This window comes from Eptatretus burgeri, chromosome 1, assembly GCF_056783735.1.
Source record: "Eptatretus burgeri isolate ZD-2024b chromosome 1, Ebu_testis_v1, whole genome shotgun sequence".
Lineage (NCBI taxonomy): Eukaryota > Metazoa > Chordata > Myxini > Myxiniformes > Myxinidae > Eptatretus > Eptatretus burgeri.
This window is the reverse complement of record NC_140961.1, coordinates 120527992-120546405: the sequence shown is the minus strand read 5'-3', so window position 1 is coordinate 120546405 and position 18414 is coordinate 120527992. Positions and strand designations below refer to the sequence as shown.

At 40.8% G+C, this 18414-nt stretch overlaps 1 protein-coding gene across 2 annotated transcripts in view; it reads left to right on the top strand.

Annotated features, from left to right (window-relative positions):
• LOC147035297 (regulating synaptic membrane exocytosis protein 4-like) overlaps positions 1 to 15194 on the top strand; it is a 334003-nt gene extending 318809 nt beyond the window's left edge. For both annotated transcript variants that reach the window (XM_085896622.1, XM_085896623.1), the window contains 2 exons: positions 5849 to 5988; positions 11387 to 15194. In XM_085896622.1, the coding sequence (XP_085752748.1) occupies positions 5849 to 5988; positions 11387 to 11608 (362 nt within the window). In that variant the 3' untranslated portion in view covers positions 11609 to 15194. The remainder of the gene's footprint in view (positions 1 to 5848; positions 5989 to 11386) is intronic.
• The last annotated feature ends 3220 nt before the right edge of the window (positions 15195 to 18414 follow it).

Genomic DNA, 18414 nt, shown 5'->3' with positions numbered 1-18414 from the left:
GGGGGGGGGAATTGGTGATGTCATCGGTCATGTGGTTCAGCAGTCTTTTTTTTTTGAACATAAAAATCTTCAAAAATCTTCTTCTACGAAACCGCTGAACAGATCGAGGCAAAACTTTACATTTATGATCACCTCTCCATGAGTAAAAAAAGTTTTCCACCTATAACATCATATGTCACATGGTTTGGCAGCTTTGATATTTTGAAGAAGAAACATTTTAAAATCTTCTTTTCCAGAACGGCTTGACAAATCGAGGGGAAACTTCACCCACATGTTCCCTAGACCTTGGTGATACCAGGTTGTTCACGAATAATTAATAGGACACATGATCTGGCAGTCATTTTGGGTTGAACAAAAATATTAAAAAAAAATTAATTTGACTTGAACCACTTTATTGATTGATGTGAAAATTAACATTTATGATCTCGGATTGATGGGGAAGATATGTTTTAAATTTAAACCTGATGCGTTGCAGTCTGGCAGCCAGAATTTTTAAATTTTTTTGAATATGAGATCAGGGATTTAAATATAACTTGCTAGACGTACAAATGTATCATGAAGTAATAATGTGGGTGGAGGCATATCTGTCGACATCACGACATCAAAGAGTGCCATTCTAGTTTTTTGTTTTGTTTGTTTTTGTGGGGTTCTCTCACAGATATTACATTCACTCCACAGGTATCCAATTACAAATCCATACCTCAGCTCCCTGCCATTCCTGGTGCTTATCAAAATCAAATTTAAACCTAACTACTGTTTGTGCTGCCACGACCTTTCCAAGGAGATTGTTCCATGCATTAAGTGCTCTCTGAGTGGAAGTTTCTTGCCTTACTACCGTCTTAACTTGATTCCTCCTCTTTACTCTTCGGCTATGGCCCCTGCTCCTATCACTGTCTACTCTGTTGAATAATTAATCTGCACTTATTTTATCTCTACCATTCATTATCTCAAGGCCAAAGTCACATTTGGCACGGTGGCCGTAGGGTCTACAAAATCTACGGGTACTAGCAATTATAGGGCGGCGCAGTATTTCCATGGTCACACAATGTAGCCGTCATATATGTTTTTATTTTTCGGGGAGCCGCACGGCGTATTTATAAATTGTGGAGAACGAAAACGTGGGGTTGCCGTATGGTCTTTGATTTGATGTCGCACGGTGACCTTAGGGCGTTCCTGCGGCGGCCATAGAATTTTCAAGGCAGACGCAAGGTGACCGCAAGGTGACCGCAGGGGGATCGCAGGGGGGCCCGAAGGCGAACGTGCGGCCAGACGGACGGTAACGAGTGGGTTTTTTTTTACTTTATTTTTTTTTTACCAGTTTTTTTTTTCGGCTTGTCGAATTGCTACGGCGAACGTAGAAATGAAAAAAGTAATAACTCCGCGTTATAATTCCACGGCGACCCTACGGCCTGTAAAAAAATAACCAAACGGCGTAGGGCCACCCAGAGGCCACCGCAGAAACTCTGCGGCCGCCACACGTTTCTGTCAATTCAGAGGGTGTACGGTCGCCGTATCCTCGCCGTAGAGCGAATGCGACTTAGGCCTAAACATCTTCTCATCTCCTTTCTAAAGTAAAAAGTCCTGTCTTATTCAGCTGCTCCTTATAGCTTAGTCTCGCTCGGCCCAGATCAATCTAGTTCTAGTACATCACATTTTGCTGATCCCTCTCTATGGCAGCTATGTCTTTCCTGAGAGTGAGAGAGAGAGACAGAGAGACAGAGAGAGAGAGAGAGACAGAGAGAGACAGAGAGAGAGACAGAGAGAGACAGGTGCCTGGTGTATGTGTGTGTGTATATATATATATATATATATATATATATATATATATATATATATATATATATATATATATATATATATATATATATATATATATATATATATATATATATATATATGCCCGGTGTTGGCTTCATGGTTAGGGTGGCAGCTTGGGATTGTTGGGTCCTGAGTTCAAGCCCTGTTGGCCACTGAATTAATACACCAGTGGGTTGACTCAGCCTGTCATCCTTCCAAGGTCGGCAAAATGAGTACCAGCTTTCTGGGATAATTGAGCCATTGGAGTATCCTGCGTCAGAGTGGCAACCCATCCAGGATTGTGCCCAATAGCCCAGGAAACTGCTTCGGCAGCACCGACACTCTCTACAGCGTATGGTTCCAATTATATATATATATATATATATATATATATATATATATATATATATATATATATATATATATATATATATATATATATATATATATCTGTTGCATCATGATACATTCAATATTATAGCTCTTCCACGAGTCTTTACTGCATACAAAAATAATAAATACTGAAGTTGAGTGTGCCATCTTGTGGCCAATATAGAGAACACAAATTTGGAGGAGCCTGGATTGCCAGGTAAATTGCCTGAGGCCACAGGTTAACTCACATTTTAAAGAATGCCAAACTCATTCATCATTCCAATTTTTAACCGACGCTATGAGCGAAACTTATCGCTTCAAATTATTGCTGCTGCAAACATACACCATGCAGAATCTGTGTGAAATACTGCTTAGCTTACAGTATTACTTCTACTCCAATCTCTGCTGTGATTTTTATTACAAAACAAACACGTTGTGTCCTGTTAGCATGTCTGTTGTTTCTTTATTTTATCAAGCATAATGTGTTTCCCTCCTTGCTGTCCCTTTGTGTTTACATTTTGTTTGTTCTTCTTTTAAGCATCCAACGGCAGTGTACTCGTCCAAATACTTTTGCCTGCAAATACCCAAGGCATTTTATTTTGATGTTTTTTGAAGCAAAATATTTATATATATTTTACTTTTACTCTTTTCGATGAGAAAACACGAATTTATTTTCAATGACAGACAAATTTATCAATGAGCAATTTTTTTTGCTCGTTCCTTTTCTTTTTTAAAATCAAAACTGAAACAGTATTTTCATCCCAGAAGTCTTCGATCCACCTGGACTTCATATCTCGGGGAGTGACATAGTCTAGCATCCTTCTCTTCTTAACAAGCTCGCTGCTTATGGCATACAAGGCTGCATTCACATCTGCAGGCTTTCTGACTTCTTGCGCAGACAACACATTGCATTAAACAGTATCCTATTCTCTCCTGTCTCAGTAGGAGGCTGGAGTTCCCCCAAGGCAGTGTCTTGGGTCCATTGTTGTTTCTCAGATACATAAATGACTTCTCCTCTGCCCTGGAAAACATCATCATCCTCTTTGCAGAGGACTCCACAACTGTTATGGTATATAATGCACCATTCCGTCGACAGGCAGACTGCCGCTGCATCACTCTGCTGCTCTGAAATTGATGAGATGCTGGTCTGACAAATGGACTTGCGAGAATGTCCTTTTGTAATGTCGGGAATGTCTAATCTTGCGGGAATGTCCTTCAATCCTGAAAAATTCAAATTCTCACCTAATCACTCCAATATGTACACAGCCATCTATATCCATGGTCAGCCCCTGAAAAAGGTTCAACCTCTTGAAATCATAGGCCTTACCATCAGCTGCCACCTCTTCTGGGCTGGCAAGTAGCAAAGCTGGCCTCCAAAGCCAGTTGAAGACTGTACATCCTCTATTGTTCCAATTATTATGCCAGGGTGTCCCAGAATAATGTGGTCATACTTCATCAAGTAATATTTCGTATTTTAATAAAGTAAACACACATGATTTAGCAACAAGAAGGCTTACTTATCTGATTTATTATTGCAAATGCTTGAAGTTGCCACTGATATGGTGCTTTTCTCCCAGAAGCCGTCAATCCACCTGGATTGCAATTCTCGGGGATTTGACATCTCGGCACTGATAACAGCGGCAAACAACTGAGCGACAAACTTCAGCAAAAAATTCTGCCGAGATAGGTGCACACAATTGCTCAATTTCACGTCTAATTTCTCCGAGTGTAGTTGGTTTCCTGATCTACACCACATTCTTCACGTAACCCAACAGGAAAAAGTCGAGTGGAGTTAAATCAGGTGAATGTGGGGGGTAGTCAATACATCCTCTTCACACTATCCAATGGTGCAGAAATTGAGCATCAAGATAGACCGTGATTTTGCCATGATAATGTGGGGTTGTACTGTCTTGCGGGAAGTAAACTTCTTCATTGCCATACTTCTTATGAATGGCAGGTACAATGGATGACTTGAGCATGTTAAGGTACTCAGTACCAATAACTGTTCTCTCAAAGAAAAATGGTCCCAAAATTCTCCGAGCTGACAGACCACACCACACAGCAAATCCCAGCAAATCCACTGCCTTCTCCACATGAATGTTCACATTCTCAGGGGACCAGTAAACACAGTTATGGCGGTTCACAGTACCATTGAGATTAAAGCTGGCCTTGTCAGACCAGACCAAGAGCTGTTTGTTTTCTTCAACCTGCCTTTGAAACCACTCATAAAACTCAAATTGGTGATGAGCATATTCTTCAGTCAAAGATGGTAACAGCTTTGGGATGTATCGGTTACACTTAGCAGTTTTCAGTATTCATTGTACGGAGGTCTTGCTTCTTCCAGTCTCATGAGCAAATGTCCTCACAAATGTTTTGGCGATCATGTAAATGCTTCGAACACCACAGCGGTATTTTCCGTATTCATTGTGATGGACGTCTCCCAGAATGTTTCTGTATATATTGCATAGTAGCAGACTCAAAATTGTTATAAATTCTTGAAATTGTATTTTTATTTGCAGGTTGAGTTTGAAATTCTTTAGTCCACTGGCGTTGCATTTCAACCACATTCTCAGTTTTCCAGTACTATTTCAAAACCACTTTATGGTCTTCAAATGACAAGTGAGTCACGATTTTTAGAAAGGGCCTGTGAAATAATTTTCAGAAAAAAATGAAAACGTTTACAAGCGAGAGTGTAAAACAGAACGTAACAATCGGGTGTGATATGCACTCAGATGAGGCGTCGGGTGAATGGACTCAGCAGGAACGAACTGAGCGAACAGCTTCACGTGCGTGCACCTGTCCTCTTCCTCCATCAAATTCATACATAATATGTTAGTACTATATGCACAGTGAGCCAATGTCATCTGTTCCCCTTTGTGGACACTACTTCGAGCCATCACAGTCATAATATTGTAGTTATTAACATGCAAAATATAACTGATGAAATATAACCCACAATATTCTGGGACAACCAGTATTGAAAAAATTGAACTACTCACAGCCTCCAATGCCTGTACCAATAGATCAATGGAGTACTGCTCTCCAGTTGAGGCTGGCACCACAGTATCACACCTATCTCTCCTAGATTCTGTGGAATGTAAAGCTCTCAAAATTATTGGAATCTCCTGCGATTTATACCGAAGCACAATGTCTGTTGCTCCCACATCAAAGACAGGTTGGTGACTTGTTTTTTTTCTGCTTTTCTTCCAGTATAGCTCCCTCTGTTCTCTCATCCCCCCTCTGATGCTCCCCAGAAATTTCAGGGTTTGCATATTCTTCCAGTAACCCTCTTCTGGTTAAAGTTCCAAAATCCAGGCTGAATACATATAATACAACTATTTTGTGCGTCGCTTCTCCCGTCTGTGAAACCACCTCTTCTGGTGAAGGTAACTCATCCTTAAGCTGTGCTACCCCACTGTTTCCTCCAGAGCTTCAAACATTTGATGCACTGAAACCTCATGTTATTCCCCATGCTTATCCAGAATTTTTTTTTACCCCCATTGACCCTGCAGAGCCTAACCCTCTTACTTGAAGGTTGCTGTTTTTTTCCTGTATGCTATCCCATCTATTGTAATGCTATAGATCATGTTGCATATGTATTACTAAATTTAATCGCAGTCGCAGAATGTGTGCAATTTATGTGTTGACCTTTGACCCTCCATGCAATGTTCCTTGACAGCACCTTATGTTAAGCTATACCTTATGGAGAATGGCATCTGTGTGGCAAAGAAGAAGACAAAGATGGGGCAACGTTCACTGGAGCCAGTCTACCAGCAGCACTTCATGTTTGAGGATACACCACATGGGAAAGTGCTTCAGGTGGGCAATTGAAAATTATTTGTATTCTAGTCATGAAGTAGTCTAACCCCCACTTTAGCAGGGAAAATGGCCTTAAAAATGCCTGTTGTTGTTGTGTTGTTGCCATGCAGTGCTCTTTCACGTAGCATTTTGAGCTTGGTGTTGGGACAGATATTCAAACAGCACTTCATTTATTTCAATTATTTATGTTTCGCTTAGCTAAGGTTCATGGTGGAAGATGTACTTAAACTACATGCAGGACAAGAAGGTTAAAAGACAGTGTTCTCTGCTATTAAGGCCAACACTCTTTTATTACCAGTTCTAATTATGAAGGAAATTTTTTGACAGTGTCTAAGGTTAATCGAGGAGCTTGTACTGATATCATGAATAAGACAAAGCCATTAGAATAGACTAGTGTACTTTTATATGAAATACAAGTGCATTCATATATTAGAATGAGCAATCAAAGATTGCAGACCCTTGCCAGGACTTATGTTTGATGTTTGTGTGGTTTTATAGTACAGTACGTATTTTACAGACATAGTCACATTCTAATTGTACACACTTGAAAGAAGTATTCGGTTGAAAAAATAAAACGTGTATTACTGACGACTACTCGGTGGCGTTGGTCGCCTATGTTACCACATTCTGTATGGAAAAACAGACAAACAGACAGACAAACAAAGGCACCTAAATGCAATACATACTTTCTCCTCTGGTGAGGATAACTGGAGAGTTCATAGAACACCTTACCCCATGCAGTCTTGAAAAAAAATGACATTGGGACTTTATTGGAAACAATTTTTGGCAGAAGAAGTAAAAGAATCTCGAAGTTCCCTGCCCTGAAAGTGCAAGTCACAAATTTGATTGGTCAAGACAGTGTACAATTTTGACAAAGTACTGCTAAACTAAAGGTTTTTAGAAGTGAAAACATGACGATTTGTGTTCTCCATTGGACAAATATATAATTCATTTCAACAAAATAAAAGTTTTACAGGCTGGAGAAAAAAACAATCCCCTGATCCACTAATCCCCATTGTGTTATCCCCTGATCACATGCTTACTTACATATCTTATTTAAGTGACTGATTTACTGTGCCAGAAATATTACCACAGTGGGTAAACCATCTTGATCATAGAGATAACTGCTTCACCCTGGCCAAGTGATGGTGACAATTTACAGGTCATTATTTTCCTCATTCAAAATGAGGTAACCCACCTGGTATTTTTTTATTTTGTTTTCGATACCTTAGCCAGATTGTTAGCTATTTTTGCAAAGACGTATTGGTTATTGGATGATATGATGTTCCATCTGTTTTGCTTATAATGGGTTTGTGTCCACATATTGGACATCTCCCTAATCTCACTCACACAGGTTAAAATATCAGCAACCTTTTAATACCACTGTGAATAAACTTAGTGATAAAGGCAAAAAGTCACGATTATAAAAAAATCTGAACAAAACTATCTCTGAAGTTAAAAGTGGGAAAGTAAGTAACCAATCAAACATTTTTGTCGGTGGGGTGAATATAAAGCCAACTATATTGATACAGCCACAGGTCCATTTCATTTACCTGGTTTGAGTCCCGCAGGTCAAATCAAAACGACCATATCCATCCGCAAGCTTGGTTGACAGTCCCGAGCAAGTTCCCAGGCCTGTGTTCCATGTTACACGACTCGGTGGGACCATGGAATTAGCCCGGGAGAGCGACGATAGACATCCATTACAGATCTATTCTTCTGGCCGAGCAACCGTTAGTACGAGCGTGATCTGAGGCCAGTTTGAACTGGCTTTCCAAAATTCAACCTGCAACCACTGTGAACCACCAAATGAAGCAGCCAGAACAAAAGGAATCCACCCCAAGGCCAAGTGTATCTATCCACCCCAGGAAAGTCAAAAAGCACATGTGTCAGCCAAGTGTTGTTACATCAGAGAAGTGGATGAAGTGCGGGAAGGGATGGTAGCAAGCCAAAATATATCTCGAAGACATTTAGCACAACAAGCTCACTGTTTATATTTCAGTGCAAGGAAGGCAGTCAATCACTCAAACTTTATCCTGACAAAATTCATGGAGTGCATCAGTTACTGGAGCCAGATATGTTGCCACGAATCACACTTCATGATACAGCATGATCAAACTTAGGCTCCTCTTTGGTGACGGTGTAGTGTCCAATTCATTGTGGCCACCTCGATCCCCAGATAAACAGATTTATTTTTGTGGGGATATTTGAAGGATATAGTGTATGCTACAATTCGACGCACTCTTGGTGAATGAAATGCAATAATCAGTGACACAATCAGCAATATTCCCCAAGAAATGCTGCACTCTGTGTCAGAGAGCATGCTTCAAAGAATGAATTTGCACCTGCAACATGGTGGTGGACACTTTCAGCACTTCATTGAAGGTAATCAATTGTGTGGATCATGTCACGTCTTTCTGTAACATGAGGCTACCTGTACGCAAAATATATGATTCCTAACAGACAAAATTTTAAGTGTATGGGAATTATTTATGGTTCTCAAATAAATTAAAAAAATCACCCTGCAAAATCCCATTGTTTCACAAAAAAACACCTTCCCTTATTTATGCTGACACTGTTTTGCAAATGTGTGTGTCAGTCTGTCAGTCCACGCCACAACTCTTTTACCATTTGAGCTTTCCTCATCAAATTTTCAACAAACTTTTGTGATGAAGATATGAAGAAGTCTCATTATCATTAATAATTGAGTCAAAATGTCAAAAGACAGAATCACGCTAAGTACAAATAGGCCTTATTACACCAACCTGCGCAAGATGGATGGGTTTTGTAATCACTTCAGTGTTTCTTCTAATTTTTTTGGTGTATATCGTCGAGGCTAATGGAAGAGCTAGTACTCTGAACACATCAGGAGGTAACAGACAAAAACAGGATGCAAAACATGCATGAATGGGGTGGACAAGATTGACACAGAAGGAAACTCCAAGGAAGGAAAACTGGAATAATGGAAGAAGAAGGGATTTGGGTGGGGTGAACGAGGGTAGAAAAGATCATGGTTTTGGATTGGTGACGATCTGAGATGGAGGTGAGCAGTGATCCTCAATTTAGATAGTTTCATCAGAATGGGTGGATGTTGGACCATGTGAGCCCTGCAGAAACCTGGGGGGAGAGATAGCATGGAAAGAGCAGAGGTGGAAGACAGAGAGACCACTGAACTGTCTGCGATGGCGAAGTGATAGACCCATGGACTCAGCTTCAGTGCAGGAGATTCCAATGATCTTGAAGGCCTTGGTTTCCATGGCATCAAGCTGAGCAAATTGGGAGACAGGGGAACCAGCCAAAAGGTGAGAGAATTACTCCATCAGGCTACTGATGAAGGCCTTGAAGGTGGATAGTAGAAGAAGACTCATCTATCCATCTATCTACCTATTACAAAAACTCTCATCTTGTATGTATGTATGTATGTATGTATGTATGTATGTATGTATGTATGTTCCCAAAATACAGCCAAAACGGGACATGAAAGTGCAAAAAATTTCGGCCCACCTTACTCAACATACTTCTGCGGTGTGCAGTATCAAGTTTCTTTAAAATCGGGCAACGAAAAAATTATAAAAAAAATCAATTCCCTATTCAGTGAAGTACTCTTCGGGAATATTTGATCAATGCAAACAACCTCAGTGGTATAGTTCGCTGGAGCTATCTTTCTTCTTCTCTGCTTTTTTTTTTTAATTTTTTTTTATCAACCGTTGTTACAACGGGAATCCAACGGGTTCATGGGTCATCTAGTATATTACTAAAACTCTCATCTTGTATATATGTATGTATTTATTATATTCCCAAAATACAGCCAAAACGGTACACCATAGCACAAAAATTTTCGGCCCACCTGACTCAACGTTCACCTGCGGTGTGCAGTATCAAGTTTCGTTCAAATCGGACAACGAAAAAAATTCTTCAAAAATCAATTCCCAATTCAGTCAAGTACTCTTCGGGAGTATTTGATCAATGTAAACAACCTCAGCGGTATAGTTCGCTGGAGCTATCCTTTTTTTCTTGAAATGATTTTTTTATCAACAGCTGTCACAACGGGAACCCAACGGGTTCACAGGTCGTCTAGTTAACATTAATAATGAGGCCTTGGTTGAAAGATCTGTCAGGTTAGAGTGGAGTCCTCGGATGCTTGAGGTCCACACAGTTGGAGATGGGTGGGGGTGTTGGGATGGTGCAGGATGGGGGGTGGGAGGCTTTACAGGTGCAAGTTGAGGCTTTTGGGTGGGATGAAGGATTGAGTGCATGGGGGTGCAGAAGATGGTTTGCGTGTGATGGGTGCAGGGGAAGGTTTGTGTGTGTGAGAGGTGCATAGGAAAGATTGTGTGTGTGTGTGTGTGTGTGTGTGTGTGTGTGTGTGTGTGTGTGTGTGTGTGTGTGTGTGTGTGTGTGTGTGTGTGTGTGTGTGTGTGCGCGCATGCGCGCATGGTGTGGGGGAAGGTTTGAGTGTGTGGGTTGTGGGAGAAGGTTTGTGTGTGAGGGAATGTTTGAGTACAAGGGGTGTGGTTGAAGGATTTACTGTACCATTGAGCTTTTGTCATCAAATTTTCAACAAACCTTTATTTTGAAATTATGGAGAACACAAATGAATACATTTTACTTTTTTTCTTTTTTTAGCTCTTGTTTTCATGAAATTTAGTTTGACTACAAATTGGATGCGGACAGGCTTTATATTTGGAGATGCTTCCCATCTCATTTTCTGTTGTTTACATCTCCTCGCCTTCCCCCTCACTCACCTATCTTACCGATTAATTAGTCTTCACCCATTTCTGATTCCATAACATAGAGATGTCTACTAATTTATAGCTCTCATATGAGCCTCGACATTCAAGCCTGGTGTTGGCGCAGTGGTTAGGGCAGCGGCTTGGGATCTAATAGGTCCTGAGTTCAAGCCCCGTTGAGCCACTGAATTAATACAGCAGGGGGTTGACTCAGCCTGTCATACTTCCGAGGTCGGCGAAATGAGTACCAGTATACTGGGCCAGTGTATACCCCGGTTAAAATAAGTGTACCATATCCCTATGTCGTAAGAGGTGACCAGGTTTGCGTCAGGAAGGGAATCTGGCGTAAAACATGTGCCAAATCACTATGCTGATCATACGGATGATCCTAATCCGCTGTGGCGACCCCTAATGGGTGCAGCCGAAAGAAGAAGAAGAAGATATGAGCCTCGACATTGTATACAAAAAATTTTTTCATAAATAATTTGCTTTTATACAAAAACAAAAGCTGTATTTTGCACAGGGTATGTTATTTTTTGTGACCGTAGTCACACAAAGCACATAACCAAATGCACAAGGTATGTTATTTTTCCAAAGTATATGAATTATTCAAAGAAGCATGTGTTGATTATATTCATAATAAACATTCTGCTTCCCCCCTTACCCAGGTCATAGTGTGGGGTGACTATGGTCGCATGGACCACAAGTGCTTCATGGGTGCATCGCAAGTGCTGCTTGAAGGGCTAGACTTGAGCAGCAGAGTTATTGGTTGGTACAAGCTCTTCCCAACGTTATCGCTCGTCGACCCCTCACTGGCACAGGTTATCAGACGTCCATCACAGTCGTCACTAGAGAGCGCGGCTGAAGCTCCGTACATGCGCTCCTTCTGAGGAATCCGGGCTTTTCTTGAGGTGGAGGCAACATCTACCCCCACCTTACCCACGTTACACAGGATTCACACCATCATGCTGGATGTTTGGACATTGCTCCGGCGTTACTTGACACCGTGCATTTAAGGCCTTGGATCTTTGCTACCCCAGCCAGTTGACCTGTTTTAAGTAGGCCTGTGGCCTGCCTTTGAGGTTGAATAGGCCAAAATTGTTTTTGCGATGTGTTACGTGTTCCAACAGAAATAACATTCATTTTCAGCAGAAACTTGAGAATTAACTCCGTCATTTATTTGAGTCGTCATCACATTTTCACAAGTCGCTGCATATCCAATTCACAGGAAAGCAAACAAGGTTCTTCATCGTTTCAATCCATGGCATGTAAATTAATATCTCTTCTTTTGCCTTGAAAGTATTCACCATATTAGCAATCTATCAATTGATTTTGTACTGGTTCATGATCCATGAAGGCTGTCCATGTACTTATGCCATCTGCTGATTGGCCTGTGAAACCTTTCAAATGCACCTGTGGGTAGATTTTATGCTGAGTGTAATATTGAAAACACAATTTATTTGCTTTTTCCACTTATTTCACCATATTTAGACATTTTACCTCAATTTCCTTAAATCTATGACATTACATTTTGAATGTTTACCGCAGAGTGCAGATGTTAGCAGCGTGAGAGAAATGGCAATCTGACATGTTTGTTTCGCACAGTCTATGCAGCCGTGATGCGTCTGACACACCACGTTTGGTTTGCGATCATTTTTTGGTGAAACTCAATCGCTGACGCCTTCATATTCTCAGTAACATTTAACAATTAGCGTAAGTGTTAAATATCACCCTGTCAAGTCAGGTGTCATCTCCATCCAGGGGTTTGGCTGCCTGGCTGCTGTGGATCTCCGAGCCGTCCGCCTGTTCTGGTCGCTGTAGCCTCGATCATTCCGTACAGCCCAGTCCCGTCCCCTGTTAGATGTTTAGATATACTTTCCACTAATTTCATCAAAATACCTAGAATGACAGCTCTATGTTGGATGATATGATACTAATCACGTTGACATTATTTTTGCAAATTATCTTATCCTCGGTACAGTGAATTGTCTTGATTACGATGCATGCTGAAATACTTTGTAGAAATAACACTTTCCAAGACTTAAAAAAAAAATCCCCTTACGTCAATGATGTCACATTTGTGGTATTAATATGAAATGTTAATTTTATATTGGGACATATTTTAAAATTGCACTTTGTTTCCAATAAAATAAGTTTTTTTTTTCTTTTCGTTTTTTTTTTCAATAAGTCGATAATTATGTTTTTACTTGTGAGCGAAGGACAATGCACATTGTTTGCTTGTATTCAATGTAAACTTGCCAAAATTGAATTGTGCATAGGCATGGTGAATGACAAAACAAACTTTAATGAAATCCAATATAACAAAAGCAATAATGATAACTTTTGCTCGGAATCATTGACAACTGAGTACGTTACGTAGTTAATCCTTTTGTTGGTTGCATGTTCAAAGTGAATAATTTGTTTCTGTAATCACAAACACAGTACAGTATTTTACTTTTGAAGGTAAAAAACGATTAATTGGTGTTTGGGGAGTGTATCAGTTGGTGTGGCTGGCAGAATGGCCTCGAGGTAGGCACATGATCGTCGTCTTTGAGCTGTCGAGACTGGGTTTGAATGTCGACCCATCCATAAACTGTCACTCTGGTGTTTCTAATCCAGCGTGAGACATCAGTGCGTGTGACGGACATCAGATGGACGTTAAAACAGAAGATCCATCTGCCAGCACTGAGGTCAATGGACGATAATGATCTGGGTGTCTTTTACAAAAAGAGTGAGTGGGTTATCGCCGGCACCTTGAAACAAATTGCAAATCCCTGCACCTTTAGTTGTGTATCCTGTATTGGAGGGGTGATCCATCGAGGATTGCTTTGCTTCTCACCTTCAAACGTTTCTCGACTAGTCATGACCTGATATGCTCCACAGCTCTGTAAAGAGAATGGGCCTTTAATTTCTGATAGCTTGTTTATTTGGTGTTTGCAGTTTATACTTTGTATTCGTTAGGGAAACACATTGGTTTCACGTGATCTTGAAAATGAAGTTTGACTGTTAAAGCAGTCATTGTAATGAGAATATGTTAAGCATTACCTTCACGTGGAGTGACATTTGCCTGCCATGATTGTGCACTTTGTATACAATTTGTCATAATAACGAGCTCGCAGCTGAAAGAGCACACTTGTTATCATTTGTTGTTATTATTGGTCAACAGTAGCATTTTTTGCTATGAAAAAGGGAAATTTAAAAAATGGATTCGTTAAATGTTTAATCATTTTATGCACACCAAATATGAATGCGTCAAAACAAATCGAATAGCAATGAAAGTGGTGATGAATGAAGTTTATAATCCTGAAAACAGAGGATAAAGTTGGAACCACATTCCTGTATTTGCTTTTCATTGTAGTTACTGAAGTACAATTCAGTTGTGTCAGTTTCATATGCAAAATTATCTTTTCATGCTCATTCATTCATAATATTCTTAAATTTAAATGAGCCCGAAGTGCATTAAACATTGAGGATTTGTTCGTAAGGGCAAGTTGGATGTCACTGCCGGAATGACAATGAGTGCTAACTTGTGCCAAATAATGGAATGTTCTTCTTCAAGAACAAATCGTAATGGAGTAAACATCGGAGTGGAGCATTTGCATCATCATGTGCAATAATAAACTAGATTGAGCATTTTGACAATGCGGAGCATTGCCTTGATATATGGATTAGAGTAGATCTGAGAATGATGTATCTATATTAAAGTAGATATGCACACACACACACACACACACACACACACACACACACACACACACACACACACACACACACACACACACACACACACACACACACACACACACACACACACACACACACACACGCGCGCACACACACGCACCAATAGTCTGTCCCATCCCTTCAGGAACAGGGTAGGCGACTTTGTTCCATAATGATGTCAAAAATAATTGAGAGCACAGAACAAATGTTCGACCTTTTGGAAGACAAGAAATAAAGTAGTTTTTTTATATAGCATATAGCTCAGAGAAGGGAAAGGTGTTTAATATAATGATGACAATGATTGAAAAAAAAAAACCTGTAGTTTGAATTGATGCCTAATAATAGCAAATTAATGATTATGTGGGGAATCGAAGAACTTTTTTAACACAATATGGAAAATACTTGGATTTCAGAATGTTTCTTTTGTTTTGCTTTGTTTTACGTTTGGGCATCAGTGACAGAATTTAGGAGTTTTCAGTTTATGGGGAACATTAATTCCTCATCCAAGGCAATACTTGATGTGCTGTGAGGTGTATAATGCGGCCTGCAGTGATTGTACACAACGTGCTGCATTTGGAGGACGTTTGAATGAAAGATCAACAACTTTTACACGTTGGAATTCGGGTGCTGCTAAAATGGCTGAACTGTGAGCTTGCAGGGGAAGAAAAGTTGTAACATAATGTGTTGTAATTATCCGAAATAATTTTCAATTCTTGTAAAAAAAAATACATGTATAAAATGCCTTTATCTGTTTTTCTGACTTTTTTTCTTAATATAAAATTGGTGCGTATTGTTACACACACACACACACACACACACACACACACACACACACACACACACACACACACACACACACACACACACACACACACACACACACGCATGTACACACGAAGGTGGACACTTTGACACCTGGGACGGCTCCGTTCAATGTTCTGAAACCCACATATGAAGATAACCAACTAATCAGAAGATAACGAACAGCGCTATTTTACAAACCAAGCAGCCTACTCTCAATCATCAGGAAACGTCATGGAATCCATCATTACTTCTGACATCAAATCCTTCCTCTTCTCTAATGGCTTGATTCCGATCATCAATTTTGATTTAGACCAGGTCACTCAACCCTGGACGTGCTACTTCTGCTTTCCCAACAATGGATGGAGGTCCTAAATGCCAAACATGAGATCTGACTCATATCCCCAGACTTATTACATGCATTTGATATGGTCTGGCATCCCACACTGCTCAACAACCACTCTTGGGTTATCCAAGGCAATCTCCACTCATGGGTCGCAGACTTCCTCTCCTGTCACAGTCAACACATGGCTCTTAATGGAATTCTCTCATCTCCTCTTCCCATCCAGGCTGGAGTTCCTCAAGGCAGTGTTCTTGGCCCTGCGCCTTTTCTGGTTTTCATCAATGATCTCTCAGATTTCCTGGGAAATCCTCTTCATCTCTTTACTGATGACTCCACCCTCTGCCGTGCCATCTGTCATCACTCAGATCAGCATGCAGCAGCTTCTTCGCTCTCTGCGGACCTGGATAAAATCACAAGCTGGTCCAACACTTCGAATATGTCTTTCAATCATAACAAATATCACACCCTCACCATGTCTCTCCAAAAGGACCATCTGGACACCCCACTCCCCCCTCCCAATCTATTTTCTCAACAATCCCCTTGAATAATTTCTTTCATTCAAGTTTTTGGGGTCTCAGTATCTGCCACGATCTTTCCCAGGAAAGCCACATCTCTAAGCTGGCCTTCAAAGCCATTGCCGACTGGGCATCCTCCATCATGGAAAGTCCTTCTGTGGCACACCCATATGGGGTGGTGCTCCTGCCACACACCCAGCTTGACTTCACGCTGTGGAAACCAAGGCTTTTAGGATCATTGGTATCTCCCACAATGAAGCTGTCTTTGAGTCTCTCACTCTCTCACCAGAGGCAGGTCTGTGGTCTTTGTCTTCTACTGTCTCCTCTCCAGCCTCACCCCACCCCCCCCCCCCGCTCTGTCTGTGATCTGTCCCCCCGATATATATCCTCACGGTGCTCAAGATCCGCCAAAAACTCCCTCCTGGTGAAACTGCCAAAAGCAAGAATCACTGCTCGCCAACACTCTTTCATTCCTTTTTCCCACCTATGGAACAAACTCCCACAGTCTCTTTAATCCCACTCCTCCCTCCAGGTCTTTAAAACACATATTCACCACCATCTCATATCTTCCCCCATCCAAAAATCTTGATCTTTACTACCTTTGTTAATCCACCCCAAACCCACCTCCTTCAAATTCACTGTTTTCATTCCTGTACTACCATCTTATTTACCCCCATGTACCCCACCCCATCCCTCTCCCTTCCACATATCTCCTATTGTCTTTGTTCCCCACTATTTTGTACTTTCCTCTCCCACCCTTCTTCTCTCCTGCCTTGTCATATGTTTCTGTGTATTAGCTCTTACACGAGCCTCGACTTGGTATCCAAAATAACAGAAAAAAACTACACACATACACTAAAGCACTTCTTCACTGCAATGCTGATTGCAAAGCCATTTGCCCCACCACTACTTGGTTCAAGAGTCCTGACCGATTGGGGTTACCTGCCGCACGTCCACCCAGTTTCGGCATCCATTACACAATTTACGAGGTTTTTAAATTGTACTCATGAAAGGGCAAACTAATGTTGTAATGGAACTTCTGGCTGTGCAGTGTATTTTACATTATGCAACAAAATCCGAAAGTTACATTTGAATATATTGTCGTGGTCGTGGGATCCTAACCACCCCGACAACCCACCAGGTGTGAAGGGGAAAAGAGGTCGCCATGTTCACTCACAATTTGGTGCTGGTCGCAGTTTAAGAACCACGTGTTGGCAAAACCGCTTGGCAGAACTTTGTCGGCGGTCCGCTTTTAAATGATGCCATAAATGTGCGATCCCAATTCACCCATCTGATGGGTTTATTCAAATTATTTGTTGCTGAACACCACCAGCTCCTGTTGCACCAGTGACCACACAGACAAGGTTCTCACTAACAAAGGATTTATTAACAATCCTGTAATGGGGTGGTGGATGAAGAGAAGAGAACACGCAAATGGTGGGATAACTCAATGCAATGAAATGAATGTTAAAATAAATTACCCCATACATGCCCTCGGAATCTCGACGACTAATTTAATTAATTGTATCACTCTCGCTTTGAGGGAAGACTGGAAACAGCAGGAAGTTGTGGAGACTGGTATAACTTGTCCCCTCGGAACTACGGAGCTCTCAGGTCAACAGAGCACAACGCAATCTCTCCTCGGAACCACGGAGCTCTCAGGATGGATACTTGCTTGTATGCAAAAGGCTAAAGCAGTCTGTCTGTCTGTCTGTCTGTCCCACCCTGAAATAGAGAAACTCTCCTTGGAGAGAAAAAATATTTCGTAAAAGTTGGTTCAACTTGATCCAAACATACGGGAAAATTGTATTTTTTCAACTTGACGACAAATTAAACCCAGGGCGTGTATATGCAACATGGGAGCGTGCCGTAAGGCTGGTCTGCCTCGATCGCTCCCAATTTTTTTTTATTTAATTTGCTGTTATCTTTGCTGAGAAGATAATGATTTTGGAATTTGAGACGACTCTATCTTATAAACTAGAGAGTTCATAGAACACGATACTCACACAGTGTTCAAGTGACATACAGGAGAGCGAAGCCGTTCACAGGGGATACCTTCATGAAAATCCCCATGAACCGTAAATCCGCAAGCTTAGGGAGTAATGGGGGAAAACATGGTGAGGGATTTCAACTTTCAAATTTGTCCAAACTGTACCCTTAATTAACATGTTTGTGCAGTGTTTTTGTGCTATTTGTTTTCATGAATAAGAGGGTTATTAAGAACATCAATTAATGTATTATTTTCCTGTATAAAGAACATAAAATAAAGTTTATTTTCTTGAGTTATTATTATTGTTATTTTGTATGAAGCCTC